Raw genomic sequence first — 19,388 nt, 5'->3', positions numbered from 1 at the left:
TTTGTTAATTATGTCGCCACAGTTACTCGAAATGCCAACAAAAGTAATAGCTCCCCTCACGGGATTGAGCCTCACGTTTTGATATATATATTGTGAGGGGACATGCAGCGGTACGAGCCGCATTAACGGTAGTAGGAAGCGCCAGTTATTTTGAGGTGTAGAACAATAGGATGTAATCCCTATGCATTGCTATGGGCAGGCCCCAATTATCGATAAGCCATCATGACAATCCTCACTGCGCCCAGACTGCGGCTGCGGGTTCGTATTCCAGCTCAAAACAGAGCGCCACTGTCTGCTGTGTGTTCATTCTTCAGGTAATCCCTTATATACAGAACAGAAACCACTAAGCTAAAAACAAATTACGAAGTGGATGCCACTAGTCGCTCCAATATCCAAACTTTGCATTAATTTTGCGATCTCACTGCTTTTGCCGCTACTCCTTCTGCTTCTCCTTCACGGTTACTTGCGCAACTTTACTTCGTTTCTTAGCAACAAAATACAGCCCATCGTCATTTATTGAAGATTTGAGATTTCCAAAAACAAAGGAATTTAATGTTGCGTTTTGTTTTTTACGTTTGGAAGCTCATTCCCTTTCACATAACCAGAAAAGCCAGTTTTTGACATTTCTCTGACATTCGGAAAAATATGATTTACTTATTTTAGCATAACTCCGGTTTTACTTGGCCTATTAACACAATTTAAAAATTGGTGTGTAGTTTTGTGCACTTTAAGCACAAGTTGAAAGTAAGACTGGGGGAGGCAGAGTCTAGCTGCTACACCATCACAAACCAGACTTGTTAAAAAGATGGTATAAGCCTGTGGACCCCTATGGTTTAACGCAAGGGTGTATAAAAGTTGGTCCTGGAGGGCCGGCATCCTGCGTGTTTTAGTTCTCTCCCTGGTTTAACGCACCTGGATCAAATGATGGCTCATTAGAGGCCTAAGAAGAACATTGACTTGCTGAAAAGGTTGTTGCTACAACCAGGGAGAGAACTAAAACATGCAGGACACTGACACTCCAGGACCGACTTTGGGCATCACTGGTTTAACGTATCGATACTCGCGGACGAAAAATCGATACCTTCCGAGGGTGGAAAAAGATCAATAAATATTGTAGAATCGATATAATTATACAGCCCTAGTGCTGCGCTCAACAAGTACAGTACATTGTATTACAAGAATTCTCTCATTCTGTTTTTGGGCGTGGTTGATTTAGCTGTAGAATAGTCAATGGTTACTCGGGTTTCTGACAACAACTTGGTTAGTATCAGGGCAGCTTGGTTAATCACCATATAAGGTCATATGGAACATTTTGTGATAATAATGCAGAATAATGAAGTAAAGTCAAACACATGGCGCTCAGTGTAAGCAGGGAAAATAAGGATAGCTTAAGTTTCAAATTGTACTCAGAAAGTTCAGCTTGAAGGCTGGTTGTGAGTTATTGTTCTACCTTTACAACAACCTATGATGTTTTTTGTTTTATTAATCCTAAGAATTGAACTTAAAGTGCATCCTTAATTTGAGGTTTTTCCCCGGGTTAGCCATGGACCCAACGGGGCAGCTCACTTCGAAGCCGTTCACTAATACAGCAAATTGTTCTTATCTGTTTTATTTGGACAAACTGCTTTTTAATGGAAGGTAGAGAAAGACAAAGGTATTCATTTTCTTGTGTAGGGTTACATAAAGTGGCTGTGAGATTTGGAAAACTGTGCAGAAGGTGCAATCATAAACCTGTGGTGGTTCAATTTGCAGCACAAGATTATCTTTTTCTCCACTTCAATTCATCTCCAAAATGTCTGCACATACTACTGGTGTGAACCATAAACTTCCCTAATTAATGTTTTGCACGTAAACTCTTTTGGCCTAATTTCCATGTCTCCTCTCTTGCTGTCGGCCAGAGATGGTACAGCTGTTCAGGTTTCTCCCACTCATCCCTGCCAACACACTTTTCTTATGTACACTTCCCTAATCTTTCTAAATGAAGCATGCATATTGTGTTGCCTCATAAGTCCAGAAGAGATGTCTCGCTTTTAATGTAATAATACAGTCTAGGATACTCATAATCATGAAAGTGTTCTATGCTCTGAGAGAGAGGGGGTCGGTGTTGGTTTGGCTGATTTTGTGCAAATTGCTGTTTACGTTATTAAAAAAAGAAAACATATATAGTAAACCTCCCGATCCCACTAGGGACAAGGGTGTAAGAAAATGGATGGATATATGACTTTTTTTTTTTTGTTGGGCTTTTCCAATATTTCTGAACATTTGAAGCAAAGTTTGCAAGATTCACATGCCATCACTGCAAAACCTCCTCACTATCTGAGCGATCTAAAGTTCTTACTGGGGATAAAAACAACATGACAAGACAGGAAAAAGAGTCACCCACACAAACCAAAGACACCACCTTGCATCGTGGTGCGAGCAAACTCTTTACAGTCTACCACTGAATCCATCACTGAATGATCACGGCAGAGTGTCTGTAGAGGTTTAACGTGTTTATTCTTTGCTACAGAGGAAGAAGACAACACTGCTAAGATGTCACACCTGAACTTAAACATTTTTATCTTCAATTTATTTTTTCTGAGCTCAGAATTTGTCTTCAGTTATGGTAAGTAGAAATGCCATCTTTTAAACAACCTGCCTTAGATAGAAAACCTTTTAGATGAATTTCAATAATAAACAGAGCTTTATGAACTGACTCATAACTAGGATTAATTGAATGTGTGATTGAATTAAAATGACTGTTTTTGATAAAGTGCCTGAAGACAATGTTCGTGGTGAATTGGTTCTATATAAATATACTGACTTCAATTGAAATTGCTGAAATGCCAATGTGACCTGACGCCCCACTGGGACTTCAGAAAACTTTTTTTTTTTTAAACTTCTTGTTTCTTTAGAAATAATAAAATGCACGATTCCTTTTAATTTCAGATTTTTACTGCTGCATTAACGTATTAATTCTAATATATTTGTAGATGTTACCTGACTGCAGTTCCCAGGAAAAACTTGTGTCTGTTTCAATCCTCAGATTTTAATGTGATCCAGCCAACATCGGTCTCGGTTCAGCATGTGAACCCAGACCAAACCGCCTCAATCAGCTGTGAGCATAAATCATACGAATCTAAACTTAAGGATGTTCGACTGTACAGATTGTCACAGTAAGTGTTTTGGTGATGGCTGCTGGAATCACTCATTGAGTCAGATCATTTTTTATTTTTTATTAGACCTGATGGGGTTGAAAATGGCTGCTGTTTGTTTGTCACAGAGGGAAGAAGTCAGTCCTCAAATATGTTAGTTTATATTTATGTTTAGTTGTGCTGAAAAATGAATCCTCTCCCCAGATAGAGCTGTGAAGTTAACATTCATGATGAGGAACTTTGTTTTGTGAAGCAGTCTGTTTGTGGCTCCACTCTGTGTTTAAACCACAGCTGCATAGCATCATTATTTTCTTACCAACCCTCTCATGAGTAATTTAATCTAACCCTTTAAAGTCTTACCCATCAAAAAATAGTTCGTTTTTTGGAACTAGGATCTTCATGAAGCCTTGAATTAAAATCTAAACATTATATTTGCTATGTAATTTCATCCATTCATCCATTTTCTGTGTCCCCCTGGTACCTTAGAGGGGCCGGTAGGGGTGCTGGTGTCTACCTCCAGCTAACTTTCCGGGCGAGAGGCAGGGTACACCCTGGACAGGTCACCAGTCTGTCACAGGGCAACACAGAAACACAGGACACACAACCATTTTCTGATCTTGCTTTGGATGGTTGATTCATTAACAAGCTTTCTGTTCTGTTTCTACTGACTTTCGTTCCTTTTCTCACATGTGTGCATCTTTCATCCTTTTTCATTGTCTCTAATCAAACTATCAGTTCTAAAGCAGATGCATTGTCTGCTACAGCTGATCTTCTTTGATTTTTATTTTCTGTGGGAATTTATTCATTATTTTCTCTTAAATATGTTAAGACTTGACATATTTCCACTCCTACAAATGTCTGTTGTATTTCCTCATCCTTTCTTCATGGGTTGCATAAAAAACTTTTGCATTCACATTAATGTGCAAATGAACACTTTGCTCCAAATTTGTCAGCTAAGATGATTCACTATCTGATTTATGCTTTAACTTTTAGGCATGCGAAAGAAGAGCTGCTGTGTCAGAAGGGACAGGCTTGCTGTAACGATGTCACCCTGAGTCTGAATTCCACCAAGTTTGTTTTCACTTTTCGAAACATTAGACCAGAAACAATAAGAGCCACCTATCAGTGTGAGATAACACTGGAGTATGGCGGTGTGGATTACACCAGGAGAGGAACAAATACCGCACTGTTATATGGTATGTAACCCAAACCAAAATAAAAACGCATCACACACAAAAGCTTTTTACCTGGCTCAGGTAATAAGGATTTTTTATCCACCTTTGGTTAAGGAAAAACATTTAATTGTTGAGACTTATGATTGTGGCACAATCATTAACATTCTTTGAAATAAATGAAAGTAGTTATTTGGATTTCTGGCCTGAAGTGTCATCTCAGCAAACAGAGCAATGCAGTATGAAACTTCTTCTTTGTTGCAAGGAGTCAGTCTTTATACTGTTTTGGTATAAATCAGTTTCATTCTATCAAAGTGAGCCAGCAGGTTTTACCTGACTCTGTGTTTCCTTACTGATCCTTTTCAACCCTCAGATTTTAAGGTGATCCAGCCGGAGGTTCAGCATGTGAACCCAGACCAAACCTCCTCAATCAGCTGTGAACATGACTCTTATGAGTCTAAGCTTCAGGATGTTCGACTGTACAGAATTTCACAGTGAGTGTTCTACTAATGGCTGCTGTAATCACGCATTGAGTCTGATTATTTTTTATTTGTTTTAGACCTGAAAATCAGTGCTGTTTGTCAGTCAGGGAACAAGTCAGTCCTTACATGTGTTGGTTAATATTTATGTTTAGTTGTGTTGAAAAATGAATCCACTCACCACAGAGAGTTGTAAACTTAACATTCTACACTCTAAAATTGTTTTTGACTGTAGTTCATCTTATAGACTTATTTACATTAATCTCACTTAATTCATTTGGTTTAGTGATAACAACTTAATTTTTTGTGTTCAATTGACTTAAAAGTTACAAATCTAACAAACTTAAATTACCTTAAATCAATTCATGAAGTTTATCCAACTCAATTTATTAAATTTTTACAACTTAATTCATTAAGTGTGTTTAACATTACAAATTTGTCACTCTGACTCAAATCAGTTATTTTTGTCTAATAAATAATTCAAATTTCTTTGACTAAATTCTACAGAAAGTTAACTCAAACTTTTAAGTTGTTCCAAACTGAAAAACTAAAATATTCAAAGCTACATTATCACTCACATTGTGCTCGAAATACAATTTGAATTTAAATAATTTTAAATGTATGTTTTAACATGTTACTTTAGTTTTTCAAATATCCTGTACACTGAAAAAAGAAAATGGTTTATCCAACTTTATTTATTAAGTTGCTCTAACTTAATAAATAAGACAGGGAAGACACACACATAAGATCATCAGGCTGGAATGAAACCTGTAACAGCCCCGTGGAGGACTAAGGTTTTGTTATGCGAGTTGTGCTCCACCCCGCTCCACCCAACAGCACCCTGGTTGATACAGGATCTGTCCCTGATGAAGCTTGCGTCATGACATCAGACTGGATACGAATGCAGCATTGAACTTGATTGTTTGTGAGAGTACACTTCTTAGAGAGTATCTCAAAAGTTCAATACTGTGTTCGTATCCTACGTCTGATGTCATGACGCAAACTTCACCAGGGACAGATGCTGTATAGATCAGGTGCTCTGGTGGCACAAGGGTAGAGCACAACTCACATAAGGAAACCTTAGTCTTCCACGTGTTTGTTGTCAGTTTGATTCCAGCCTGATGACCTTTGCTGCATGTCTTCACTCTCTGTCATCACCCACTTCTCTGTCTGACTACTCTTAAATAAAGGCTGCCTGAACCTAAAAACCCTGATAAAAAAAGATTGTTTGTTAGCTTTCTTCTTTATTTGTAGTAAACTAAATGATTTGAAAAAGAATGCCTTAAATTGGTCATTTTAAACACACAATGAATTCAGTTAAGAAAACTAAATAAATTTAGTTGGATGATCATAATATATTTGGCTTGGTTAAACTTAAATTAAGTTGGATAAACTTAATTCACTTTCTCTTTACCAATTGGAGCAATTTTTTTTTTTACTTTTTTTTGTTTGTTTGTTCACATTGCTTTTTACATTAATAAAAAGAGAGAACATTTATAAAGTATATTTGTTTTTCTTGGGCTTTTCCAATATTAAAACAGTCCAATTATTTTGATCAGAATTGATTTTGTAAAAACAATCAAAAGGGTAAAACAGCCAAAAGCTGACAGCTTGTACCTCCTGTTGTGTTGAGTCCATTCTTGATGTTTTCAGGGGAAAGATTTAAGGAGCTTTTTACAGCTGCCTGGTTGTCACAAACTTTGTACCTTATTGTGACTCAGAGAAAAACTTCACCAACCTGCAATACAGAGGAACCACTGAACAGGTTTCAGCTCGGCTCTGTAGAATCCCTGAGGAGGAGGAGATGTTCCTGGCTGTTTCTGGGGAACTTTGGATATTCTGAAACCTTCATAACAAATGAACTTTTCACTGGTATTTTCCATACATTCCAGTGTATTATGATTCAAAGCGATGATGACCGCATGCTTTTCTTTGTAGGTAATCACTGCTGACACAAAAAGACAATTATTTCAAGTTCGTTTATTTGTCTTTTTTATCGACCTGTCTGCTAGTTAGGTAGATTTGACCTCAGTCTATGTGACAACACTGACATGACGTTCGCTGACTGTTTAGACCAGGGGTCTCAAACTCCAGTCCTCGAGGGCCGCAGTCCTGCAGTTTTTAGATGTGCCACAGGTACAAATCACTGGAATGAAATGACTTAATGACCTCCTCCTTGTGTAGATCAGTTTTCCAGAGCCTTAATGACCTAATTATTCTGTTCAGCTGTGGTGCAGCAGAGGTACATCTAAAAGTTGCAGGACTGCGGCCCTCGAGGACTGGAGTTTGAGACCCCTGCTTTAGAGCCACAGCAACAGTACAGTGAAAATGGGGCCTTCTGAACATTTGAAGCAAAGTTTGCAAGATTCACATGCCATCACTGCAAAACCTCCTCACTATCTGAGCGATCTAAAGTTCTTACTGGGGATAAAAACAACATGACAAGACAGGAAAAAGAGTCACCCACACAAACCAAAGACCACCGTGCATCGTGGTGCGAGCAAACTCTTTACAGTCTACCACTAACAATCCATCACTGAATGATCACAGCAGTGTAAATATGTGAAGACTTGACATATTTCCACTCCTAAAAACATGTGTTGTATTTCCTCATCCTTTCTTCATGAGTTGCATGAAAAACCTTTGCATTCAAATTAAGGTGCAAATGAACATTTTGCTCCGAATTTGTCAGATAAGTTCATTCAGTATCTGATTTATGCTTTAACTTTTAGGAATGTGAAAGAAGAGCTGCTGTGTCAGAAGGGACAGGCTTCCTGTAAAGATGTCACCCTGAGTCTGAGTTCCACCAAGTTTGTTTTCACTTTACGAAACATTAGACCAGAAGCAATAAGAGCCACCTATCAGTGTGAGATAACAGTGGAGTATGGCGGTGTGGATTACACCAGGAGAGGAACAAATACCACACTGTTATATGGTATGTAACCCAAACCAAAATAAAAACGCATCACACACAAACGCTGTTATTGGTGCAGTAAAAACAAAGTGTTCCTTAGGAAATAGTCTTAGTTACATCTCGTTGCTTGTACTTGTGACAGTGCAATGACAATAAAGTTGAATTCTATTCTATTCTATTCTATTATAATCGTTAGATGAAGTCATTTATCTCACAATATGATTCGTCCTCACCAAAGGCAGAAAGGAGCTGCACAATTTGAAATGATTGGTTCTTGGACTAAGATGTAGTAACTAAATTAATGTGTTGTTACTAGTAATGGGATCACATAGTAAATCTGTTAGTTAGAATATTCCAAGATGAATTTCTTTCTAAGGTCTATTTTCATGTTTCTGTGGTTTGTCTTGTTTGTAATCAGGTGAAAAGGACTGCCCTCCTCTTGATAAATCTGTGCTGGGATGGATTCTGATTGGTCTGCTGGCCCTGATGTTCCTGTACAGCTGTGTTATCACCTGCCTCTACGTCAGACTGACAGCCACCGTCTGGGTAACTGATTTACTGATTTTACTCATTTTAAAGTTTACTATCAATCAATCAATCACATTTTATTTGTATAGCACATTTCAGCAGCAAGGCATTTCAAAGTGCTCTACATCACATCAAACACAGAAACACAATGCAACATGGAATCAACAATCAAAACACGACATTAATTCAGGTTCCATCAATAAATTTGTAATTGATTACGTTTCAAATACAATCATAAACAGGTGGGTTTTTAGTCGAGTTTGAATCCATAGAAGGTTTTACCTGTTACACTCCTACTGTGTTATATGGAACAAAATACCTGTTGCTATTTTTACTCCCACTCACAATCACACAGTTTAAAACGATGTAGTCAGCATTTTAATGGGCTTCTGGCACAAGGCTCCATATTCCTCTTTCACGTAATTTCGAGCAGGGACTCCGCCGTCCCTGAAATTTTTTTTTACAGAAATTTCTTCATTAATGATGTATTTCTAGCAAACTTTCCAGTATGGAGACTATCAATAATATTATTTATAATTTATTTATTATATATATATTTTATTATTATTTATACTTTGGGGGGGGGAAAAATCTGTTAATACATTTTCTTTTGATGGTACACAAGCTTTATTTCCAAAAAATACATATGAAAATCAAATTCTTACTTTATTAGGAAAGTGTTGCATTAATCAGCTCCCTCGCTTTTCAAATTACAGTTATGTCTCCACATTCAGCCTCTTTCTCTGGATGAGCTTGGTGTGAGTGCTGAGCGTCTCCAGGTGTTTATTTTCAGTGCTGCTGTGGGAGGAATTTCACACGCAGAGTCTTTTCAGAACAGAAGGGCTGGGTTGTGTGTTGTTACAGTTCCCACTGACAGCTGTCAGAGTGGAGGAAATGATTTATTTTGCACTTGGCTTTTACCTTTCATACCATGCAAATAAATTGAAATAATAGAAAATGTAGCTGAAAACCAAGCAGAGGTCATTTGAAACAGATTAAAAACAACACGTCACTCTCCACTTTGAGCTTCTCATAGCGTCACACTGTACCAACATGACGCATGTTGGAACACTGTTATCTTTGCTTTCACTTCTCAGCAGATTTGTGATTTCACTGTAAAAACATTTAAATATGAAATTATTCATCTGAAACAAAAAGCATAGAGTTTGAAAAAAACAGGAAATAGAAATAGGGCAAGACTGGAAAAAAATCAATCGGTGAATAAACCTCTAAACCACACCTGGTGCTAGAAATAAAGACAAAGGAAGTTTGTGGTTAGACAGACTCTGGTGTTCATCAAGGTGTCTAACTGGGCCCAGTTACACTGAAAGGTCTGAGTGACTGAAAATACATCAGGCTGAGAGCTTTGCTTGGTAACGTCTGTACAAAAAAACATGACTAGGTTAATGTATCCATGCAATTCAATAATCTATTTCATAAGCTACAACTGAGCTGTTTCCAAGGAGAAAGAACTTAAAGAAGATTTGTGTTATTAAAAGACATGGCCTCATGTTTATACAGTCAAGTTCACTGTTGTTACAATTTAGATTTGAAATTATTTAACCAAACAGGTAGGGAACAAGAGAGTTAATAAATAATGAAACAACTGGTAATAATAAATGAAGAAAAACTTTGACACTACAGCAACTGTTCTTATTGGTGCAGAGCAGCTTTTTGCACGTTTCCACTGACATTCTGACAATTTCTCCTGGATGATGAGCTCCAAGTCCCCCAGACAGGGAGCCCAGCATTGACTGGCCAGGCTCTTATGTCTGAACCTGACCCAAACCTGATGGTTCCCAAACTATTCTGTCCATTTAGACTTAAATATTAACTTCTGTTTATTTAAACTCTAGAGAGAAACTAGAAGTTGTGATAAATTAAAACTTTTAGTGAGCTAAATATTCAGAAGTGTCAACCCACATCATAGAAATGTCTCTTTTTAAATAATAGTTTATCATTTTTTATGTTTTTCTTTTAGTTCATTATTCATTAGATTAGTTTAATTATTGATAAGCTAGGTCTTAACTCTGTTTGCAACTATCTCCAGTAAGCCTCCATTTGTATTCGTTGTATTAATATTTTTGATTCTTGACTAATGGTTTATGATCATCTTTTCATTCCCTCCTTTAAATGATGCAATAAGCAGAATTCATCCTTGAGAAATGAGAAAAGAAACTCATTTCAAATGTGACTAATTCAGCCTTAACATGGACTGAATTAAACTGTTTAAATAATTCTCTTTTGTATTTTTGTTCCAGAAAAACACCAAAGCTTGTGAGAACTCCACCTATGTGGTAATGAATCCTCCAACCCAGAAGAGGCAGCATGAAGACATTTACCAAATGATGCAGTCTTAGGATAAACCCTGCACTTGAACAGGCAGTGATAGACCGTCTTTACCCTCTTTAATAGTGTTCTACCGAACGGAACCAGCAGGGGGAGACAAAGACTGCCTGAAGAGATTGTTCACATTCACACCAGAAGAAGCTACCTGGTCACGGCGACGACAAACTACTTGGCAATAAATATCATGTAAATATAGTTTAGAGAAGCTTTCAGAGAGTTTTATGTTTGGATGGAAAATCTGACGTGAAGCTGTTCAAGTCAGAACAGCGTCAATATAAACCAGTTTTTATTATTATTTTTCCTTCTTTGTTGCTGGTTTAAGAAATTGCAGATTCCGTTTACCCACACCCATTATGATCTTTAAAATCACTGGTAGCTACTAAAGCTATTTTATGTCTCCTTTTTGTTTTTTTACTCATTCGTGTTGGTCTCTAAATTCCCCTCCAGGCAGTTTAATGGAGCTTCAGCTGCTGCTTTAAATATCAGGCTTCAGGTTTTACAGAGTTTAAATGATTTAAAACTTTTTCGTGAAACTCTGAACGAATTTAATGGATGTAAATATTAAACACAAATTCAAAAAATTATGAAAATAAATCCCTAAAATCTTGTCGCTGTGTTTCTCTACCTCTAGTGGACAGAGACAAAAACTGCATTCATGAAGATGTATTAGATTGCTTTGTCTTTTATTTTATTTTTAAATTTTTATCGAAACAGATATTATTAGTAAATGTTTTATGTTTTTATTGTTAAGTTGTATCCTTGTTGTGATCTATCTTTATCTTTCTCGATAAGAAACATTAATAATTCTCAGCAGTTTATACTGATGTTTTCCTAATTGGAATTCCATGTTTTGATGTAATGGACATAATAGTCACAGATGATACTCCAAAAGAACAAAAACCTGAGTTTTTCTTCTTCTTTGCCCTTATTTGTTATTTTCCTACATTTAAATGGTTTGGCACGAAGCCACACAAAGTCCCAATTATTGTCAGATGTATGGAATGAATCTACTGAAAAGGTCCTGCCTCATAACACTAAAATAAACTAAAATGTATATAACTACATAACAAATCCTGTCCTAGTTTAAGGAAGCTGAAGAACAGATAGAAAGAGTCACTAAAATCTATCAGAGCCATCTCTAAGAATTTTTGACTCATTTATTCACAAATAAAGAAAACATGAAACGGTGGCCAACCCTTCTAGGAGAGGCTGACTTATCCAATTTATTCCATAAGCACATTAACGGCTCCTCCAGGAGATCATGACCCCAGAATTACGTCTGCAGCTCTAATTGTCTTAGTTAAAGTCAGAATTTCTAATTCAAAAAGAAAAATCGATGTCCATGGAGACTCCAAGCCCCTTCTGCTGTAAAAGCACACCAACAAATAAACCTGGGAACAGCTTCAAAAAAACACATAAACAAGATTTTCATTTGGCTAGTCAAGGTATGTCCCTAAACCTGATTGTGTTTTTAGTGCATGAATATAAACAGACCAGTAATGCTCAAAAAGCTCCCAGTGTATCTGAATAAAACCATTCTATAAAGAAGAGTGGGACAAAATTCCTCCACAGTCCTGTTAAAGATTGACTGTCACCAGTTGTTTGGTTTAGAGGGGAATGATGATTGGAGAGATTTTTACTCCACAGTAAATAAAATCATTTGGAAACAGGAACGAGAACAGCAAGAATTGTTTTCTGCCAAACCGACATTGATGGCAAGACAGAAGATGGCAACCTTGTGCAAAAACCGAAGGGTTGAGGTCAATATTTTTCACAAATCATTTGGTTTAAAATGGATCTGTGGTGTTTTAGTAGAAGTGATAAAAAGCAAGAAACAAAACAAGAATAAGTAAAAATAAAACATCAGTAACTCCTCCACATCACAAAGAATACAACAACAAAATTAAATTATGAAGTGTTACAAACAGTGAAACATGCATCCATCCATTTTCTTACACACTTGTCCTTAGTGGGGTCAGGAGGGGTGCTGGTGGTCCAGCCAAGGTTTCAGGCGAGAACAGTGAGACAGTATCTGCAAAAAAATAAATGGATATTTGAAAATAAACGTAATATATTCCACGTGCAGAGATTATTGTGTAGAATGTGCTTTAGTGAGCATCGCATGGAAAGATCTCGGCTTTTTTATGCCAACATGTTTGAACTATGCAATACTGGAAGAAATAAAATCCTCCAAACTCACTTCTGCATATGTCCATTTCCTACTTGGGTTACATACAGACCAGACTGCTGCTGTGTGTGTGTGTGTCAGGGGTTGGGGTTGGTGGGGGGGCGGTGTTCGTGTGTGGGTGTGTGTGTGTGTGTGTAGCTCATTACCAAACAACTACAACACTTGCATTCTGTGCATACATCGTTTTAAACTGTGTGATTGTGAGTGGGAATAAAAATAGCAACAGGTATTTTGTTCCATATAACACAGTAGGAGTGTAACAGGTAAAACTTCTATGGATGCAAACTCGACTAAAAACCCACCTGTTTAGAATTGTATTTGAAACGTAATCAATTACAAATTTATTGATGGAACCTGAATTAATGTCGTGTTTTGATTGTTGATTCCATGTTGCATTGTGTTTCTGTGTTTGATGTGATGTAGAGCACTTTGAAAGTACAAACTTCAAACCTTTGTGAACCTTCTGACTTATTAAAAACATAACAGATTGCATTATGTTTCTTTTCACACTGTTTGCATCATGAGTTGATGTGTGGCACTGACATCATGTGTTTACTGTGGAACCCAAGATTAGTTTGACACCTCTGATTGGAAGGATTCCACTGAGACGATGGTTTAACACAGGAAGGTGTGAATCGTGGACAGGAGAAACTCATCGGAGAGCCATTAACCTCATGTGTGTTTGTTTTGTTTGGCTTCTAATGAAAGTGTTCCCCTGAGCCCAGACAATGGACATGAGCTTAGAATGTGTGTGTGTGTGTTGTGTGAAAATAAAAACAATGCAGGAAAGCATATTGTTAAGATTTTATTAGTATAATACTCACATGCTAGTAAAAGTTTCAGCATATGTTCAAATCTTCCTTTTTCTTCTTGGTATCATTCCTTCTTTATGTCTACTAAGTAAAAGTCTTTCCCTGCTTTTTATGTGAATCAGGTTTCAGTCAGAGGTTGCTTTTTACTTTTACTGAATAAAACATGTGCATGTAAAGCGCAACATGATGTATGAACCATGGAGTGTCTGCAGTTTTCTGTTCTAATTTCAAAGCAAGTTCAACGTTTGTCTTTTGAGACAGGAACTCTTTACCTGCTCTGACTACATTTCTTCAAAGGTTTTGAACAAACAAGAAACATGCAGACAGACAGGCTACTGCTCCTGCAAGTAGAAAACACAACAGCAGCAAGGCCTGAACAGCATGTTCCGACTGATGGGATCAACTGGCACATTCACAATGCCTTAATACAAAGAGAATCAGACATATTCAGACTTTTCACATCTTGTCATGTTATAATCACAACAATTTGTGAAAAATCTCAAGCCATGAAGATCTGAAGGAGAGCAAAGCCGCTGTTGGAACAAGAGGTTTAATAAAAGCCAGATAGGAGACATAGCAGACCAAATCTGAACCTCTGGACCTACACAGTACATACATAGTGACCCTGAGTACTCTACTCATATAGTCACTGAATGCACACAGTGGCAGCATTGTGCTGGGGGATGCTTTTCCTCAGCAAGCAGGCCAGACTTTAGATGGACAGAACCTGGTGGAGGCTGCAAAAAAAATGAGACTGAGTAAAAAGGTCAACAAGTGTGAGCTTGCGGCCAGAGAACCCTCATCTTCAAGTTCAGAGAGGTAATAAACATGTACAACATTGGAAATTTTAGTTTTTAGTCACTGATTCATTTGTGGTTTCCACATTATTGCAGCTGAGCCAGGAGTTTTAATCCCAGCCTGGAGTCTTTCTTCATGAAGCTTTCAAGATCTCCTTGTATCTGTCCTGGTTCTCTCTGGGAACGTCCTTAACTTTTTTTCTAATTATACACAAACATGTCTTTTAGGTTAATTGATCTCTCTAAATTACCTTTAGGTCTGACTGTGTGAATGCATGGTTGTGTGTAATCTGTGTGTGTGGTCCCATGTGAAGAACTGGAGACCTGCCTAGGTACCTCACCTATCGCCCAGTGGCTACTGGAGGAAGCCATCAGTCCTGCTTTGACCCTGCAGAGAAAAGCAGTTAAACTGTCCACAAAGGATGATTTGTTTGTACCTTTTAAAAAGCTGTCGCCCAGAAGGGGTTGCTGCACCTCCATTCACTCCCCTAAAGGATTTTTGTATTTTATACATGGGCCTCACACTCTTCAGATTTGTATAAAAAAAAAAACACCCATCAGCTCCCTCACACTTTAAAGTATGCATTACTTTACATTGATCAATGAGGTAAAACCACAATTAAACACTAAGAAGTTTCATTCAAACACTGATTGTGGCAAGTTACTGGATAGTAGCCACAGTTGACCAGGTCAGTCTGACAGAGGACAGGCTGCCAGGCACCAGCGCCCAAAGACACAACGACATGGGCAGACAGAGCTGGAAATGAACAGGCAACCCATTAATAGGACAAACTTCTACCACTGTTATCATCATTGTCCCATTGCTCGAAGAAAAAAGGTCCATAAATAAATATATTAAATACATTTTCTCATGTGTACCAGATCTTGCGGTTACTACAAGCACAAGATACTATCTTACTTGCACGAAAAAGTACAAGAAAGTTATTTTTTGAATTTTTTTTCTCCCGTGTCTCTTTACTGGGTCCATACTGATCTCAGTGTGCACATTCAGAGAAACTCTCTGGTTGCTACAGAAACTGATAGAAAAACTAGCAAAGGACTGCAGGTACATAACCAAGTTAAAGTGAGTCGGTAACGTCTTCAGACTGTGACCAGTTGACCACTTTAAGGTTTTGTACATTTGGCCAGCAGGTGTTTTCTATACTGGAATTGTACAATATCCACCACAAACCACTACTAAGTGTATGTACTATATCAATAATTATAACATGATATATTGTCAGCTAAGACTTTGTTTTCCTACATGATGTTTTTGCTAGGGGTTGAACACATGGTTTTCTGTTAACCAACTTTTCTATGATCTCGTGTACATACAGTTTTACCTAACCCTGTATGGAAAATTGAATTAGCTGTTGGAATTTCTTTCTCATTCCATTGTATCTGTCATACTGTATTGTCTGTTGGACATCTAATAGATAAGAAACGACCACTTGCTTTGGAAGACTTACATGTCATTCCAACATTGCACAACATTTTCAATACTTTTCAAAAAGTATTGAAAAGTAGCCAGATAACCTAGAGTGGAAGCTGTTGAAGCTAGACATAAAAAAAAAAATAAAAAAATAAAAAATCAAGAAACAACACTACATCTCCATGGAGCAGGTTAAACAGCTGAGGCATGGAGACAGAAGAGGAGGGTGGAGATAACCTTACAGGTTATCAAAAAAAACAAAACTGAGGTCTCCATAGTTTAGAGTCTTGTTCCACCAGAGATGTTGGAGGAAGCTGAACTCTGCTTCCCAGAGTTCTTGAACTCCTCCTGCAAGAAGCTGACGATTCCTCACTTTGAGGTTGTACTCATGTACATTGTGCTGTCCTCCATCTCTGTCCTAACAGCCTTTCTAAACTTGCTGCTCATCGTCTCTATCTCACATTTCAGGTACTCGTCCAGGAGTTTTTCAGAATGTTTTTATTCTCCAGCCTTTTTTAATTAATGTTAAGTTATACACATGTCTAAAAGTATTGTTGTGTTCTTCCACAGGCAGCTGCACACTCCCACCAACCTCCTGCTCCTCTCGTTGGCCATCTCAGACTTTTCTGTGGGCCTCCTATTGTTTTTTCAAACTGCTCTCATAGACGGCTGCTGGTTTCTCGGTGACATTATGTGCACTGTGTATCAGTATTTAGCGTATGTTATCACCTCTTCATCGATAGGAACCATGGTGCTCATATCTTTAGACCGATATGTAGCCATTTGTTACCCCCTGCATTACTCCACCAAAATCACACGAGGCAGAGTAAAGGTCTGCATCTTCCTCTGCTGGATGTGTTCTTGGGTATTTCAAAGTCTGATTCTGATTGAGAACTTAAAGCAGCCAGGTAAGTATAACTCCTGCATCGGAGAGTGTGCCTTTGTCATTAGCTACATTGCAGGATATGCTGATCTTGCATTTTCCTTCATTGTTCCCATCAGCATTATTGTAGTTTTGTACCTCAGAGTGTTTGTGGTAGCTGTGTCTCAGTCTCGCGCCATGCGCTCTCACATTGCAGCCGTCAGTCTCCAACATTCTGTAACGGCTAAAAGATCCCAGGTGAAGGCAGCAAAGACTCTTGGTCTTGTGGTGCTGGTGTTCCTGCTGTGTATGTGTCCATATTACTGTGTTGCTCTCTCAGAGGAAAGCAACTCTATGAGTGCTTCATCTGCTGCGTTTGTCATATGTTTGTTCTACTTTAACTCTTGCTTAAACCCTATCATCTATGCCTTTTTCTACCCCTGGTTCAGAAAATCAATTAAGCTCATATTTACTCTTCAAATATTCCACCATGACTCCTGTGACACCAGCATGTAGTCGTTTTATTCATTTTCCTTTAAAAGACACTTATGTGTGTAGATGAGCAACTCAATTGAAGATGTTAAGCTCTGTAAAATGAAACAGTTTTTTTTTTCATACAAAGTTTATTTATGCTGTCTTAGTGTATATACACATTATACCATAAAATAAAGAAACTGTAGTTTGATCATTTTTTTGTCATTTGCTCAGAGCATCGTCTGGCAGGTTCAACATTACTTACTTTTATTTAAGTTATAAAATGGTTTTGATGGTTTAGAACATTTCTTCTCTGTCAACTTCCAGACAAATGATTAAAAGTGGTTGAAAAGGAAAAGTTCTATGTGGAAAAAAATGTTTTAATGAGCGACTGTGGCTGAAATGTGATTGGAGTTGATGAAATGAAGTTAAAACAACAGGTTATCAAACCAGGGATGACGTGAAGACCAGTTTTTCTGACACCAAGACCAGAAGAGCAGCCAGAAGACCTTGAACCTTCTGGTCCAAGGTCAAATGTTCTAAACAATGTTTAGAACTTTGACAGATATTTAAGGACATTGCTTCATGTACACCACAAAATTCAGAAATGAATGGAAAGAGAGTTAATTACTCAACCAAAGCTACTTCTTGGTATTAAACTAACAATTGTCATAATAAACTAATACTTAGGTATTTAAATGCAGCCACACATTGATACATATTTTCTAAACTTAATTAATCAGCTTAACTGCACAATAATTGTATGATACATGAAAAAAAACAATGAGCGACTAAGATAATAAAGTCATATTTTAAAGAAAACAACTTTTTTATATGATCTTCTGAATAAAAGCAATTAATCAGAACTGGGGCGCCGCCAGGAATCTTGGGCCCCAGGACAAAAAATTAAATTGGGGCCCCCCACGCAGCTGCTGTTACAATTTTTTGAGTCTATCTGACCTATCAAAAGTGTCACAATTTCAAAGGCTTCCAACTGCCTTGCTTTTATGGTCCAATACTGATAACTAGCACAATATTTACTGCTCATGAATTTTACATCCAACAGTCCGCATACAGTATGCAAGTTACATTTTTTTTTATTACATTTACATTACTGAAATGTCTCTCCCCACCAGCAACAGTCGTAGACAACATCCAAAATACACATAAAGCAATCCAGACTTCTCAAAAAATGCTATGTAGTTGAATTTTATTCAAGTTGCAGTATAGAACTTTAATAAAAATATGTTTACTGGGAGAAGTCAGAGTAATACATTTTTTCATAGATTATCTCTCATGCCATACTGTCACAACATAATGACAGTTTTAACAAATATGTAAAAATATATATTTTTTATAAAAGTTACATACTGCATCTTTAATTTCACTTAGGAGAGGACGGGTCAGGAGGGACATGGCGACATGCCGCTAGTCTGGTGGAACTGAGCAGAGGAGGTGAGGGGGAGGAATCATCTGTGGGGCGCAGCGCAGCGAGGAACTGAAGCTCTAATACAGCTTTTTGTAAATAGGTGGCGCTCTGTAAGAGACAAGCCTGAATTACTGCCACAAGTTTACTCAAACACACATGAATGGATCAAAAAAGATTTATGAGGGAATGACATTATAACATTATATAAAGCCCAGAAAGGTTTATAAGAAAACTGAACTAGAACAGCTGGACCTCATTACAGATAATTCAGAAACCTCATGGCTGAAGTTTGTTGTGAACCCAATAAGCCTGCTCACACTCAGGCAATCAGAATGTTGGAGCTTCTTAACTGGTGTTTCACTCATCTCAAATCAAATTAAATCAAGTAAAAAGTTTTGAAAATATTTACTATGGTCACATTTTCTTACATCACAAAAAGATGGACTTTTAACAGGGTTCACTTTTTTAGAGCTACTGTACCTGTCACTCTCTGCATGTTGACAAAGATGTGGGTCATCCAGTACTGGATCGTTGTTCATCAGTGGACGAGTGTGTGTCTCAATTTCTTGCTTTATTGTTTTTAACAATTTACAGTAACTGTGATTAAATAAATATTGAATCGCTCAACTTATCTGTTTACGTAAGTGAGTATCTTTATAAATGCAGACAGTTTTTCTGAGCTGATATGTTGTTGTCATGAGGTCACCATGGAGACAGTGAAGCAGGGGTAGCATTTGACTGGAGACCAATACCTTAAAGGTGTGCCACAGAGTTCAACAGGTTATATAAACTGGAGTTTGGTCAGAGAGTCACCAGAG

The 19,388-nt window shown here is 37.6% G+C and overlaps 2 protein-coding genes across 2 annotated transcripts; both read left to right on the top strand.

Annotated features, from left to right (window-relative positions):
- The first annotated feature begins 2,262 nt into the window (after positions 1 to 2,262).
- On the top strand, positions 2,263 to 10,868 carry LOC111609218. Its single transcript, XM_023336389.1, has 7 exons — positions 2,263 to 2,605; positions 3,026 to 3,155; positions 4,128 to 4,330; positions 4,680 to 4,800; positions 7,518 to 7,720; positions 8,118 to 8,245; positions 10,489 to 10,868. Exons 1-7 carry the CDS (start codon positions 2,533 to 2,535, stop codon positions 10,585 to 10,587), a joined length of 957 nt encoding a protein of 318 aa, XP_023192157.1. The 5' UTR covers positions 2,263 to 2,532; the 3' UTR covers positions 10,588 to 10,868.
- Positions 10,869 to 16,106: 5,238 nt separating this feature from the next.
- LOC102228556 (trace amine-associated receptor 13c-like) lies at positions 16,107 to 17,183 on the top strand. The gene is made up of 2 exons (XM_005805306.3): positions 16,107 to 16,273; positions 16,376 to 17,183. Exons 1-2 carry the CDS (start codon positions 16,107 to 16,109, stop codon positions 17,181 to 17,183), a joined length of 975 nt encoding a protein of 324 aa, XP_005805363.3.
- The last annotated feature ends 2,205 nt before the right edge of the window (positions 17,184 to 19,388 follow it).

The sequence above is a fragment of the Xiphophorus maculatus genome, chromosome 7 (genome assembly GCF_002775205.1).
Source record: "Xiphophorus maculatus strain JP 163 A chromosome 7, X_maculatus-5.0-male, whole genome shotgun sequence".
In the NCBI taxonomy this organism is placed as follows: domain Eukaryota; kingdom Metazoa; phylum Chordata; class Actinopteri; order Cyprinodontiformes; family Poeciliidae; genus Xiphophorus; species Xiphophorus maculatus.
The sequence above is the reverse complement of the archived record's forward strand: the minus strand, read 5'-3'. Positions and strand labels throughout refer to the sequence as shown.

Bases quoted from the DNA above. Each gene is read 5' to 3' on its own strand.
- LOC111609218 (XM_023336389.1), top strand. From the start codon at position 2,533: ATGTCACACCTGAACTTAAACATTTTTATCTTCAATTTATTTTTTCTG. The intron at 2,606-3,025 runs GTAAGTAGAAAT...TTCAATCCTCAG, and splicing joins AGAATTTGTCTTCAGTTATG to ATTTTAATGTGATCCAGCCA. The intron at 8,246-10,488 runs GTAACTGATTTA...TTTTTGTTCCAG, and splicing joins GACTGACAGCCACCGTCTGG to AAAAACACCAAAGCTTGTGA.
- LOC102228556 (XM_005805306.3), top strand. From the start codon at position 16,107: ATGTTGGAGGAAGCTGAACTCTGCTTCCCAGAGTTCTTGAACTCCTCC. The intron at 16,274-16,375 runs GTACTCGTCCAG...GTTCTTCCACAG, and splicing joins GTCTCTATCTCACATTTCAG to GCAGCTGCACACTCCCACCA.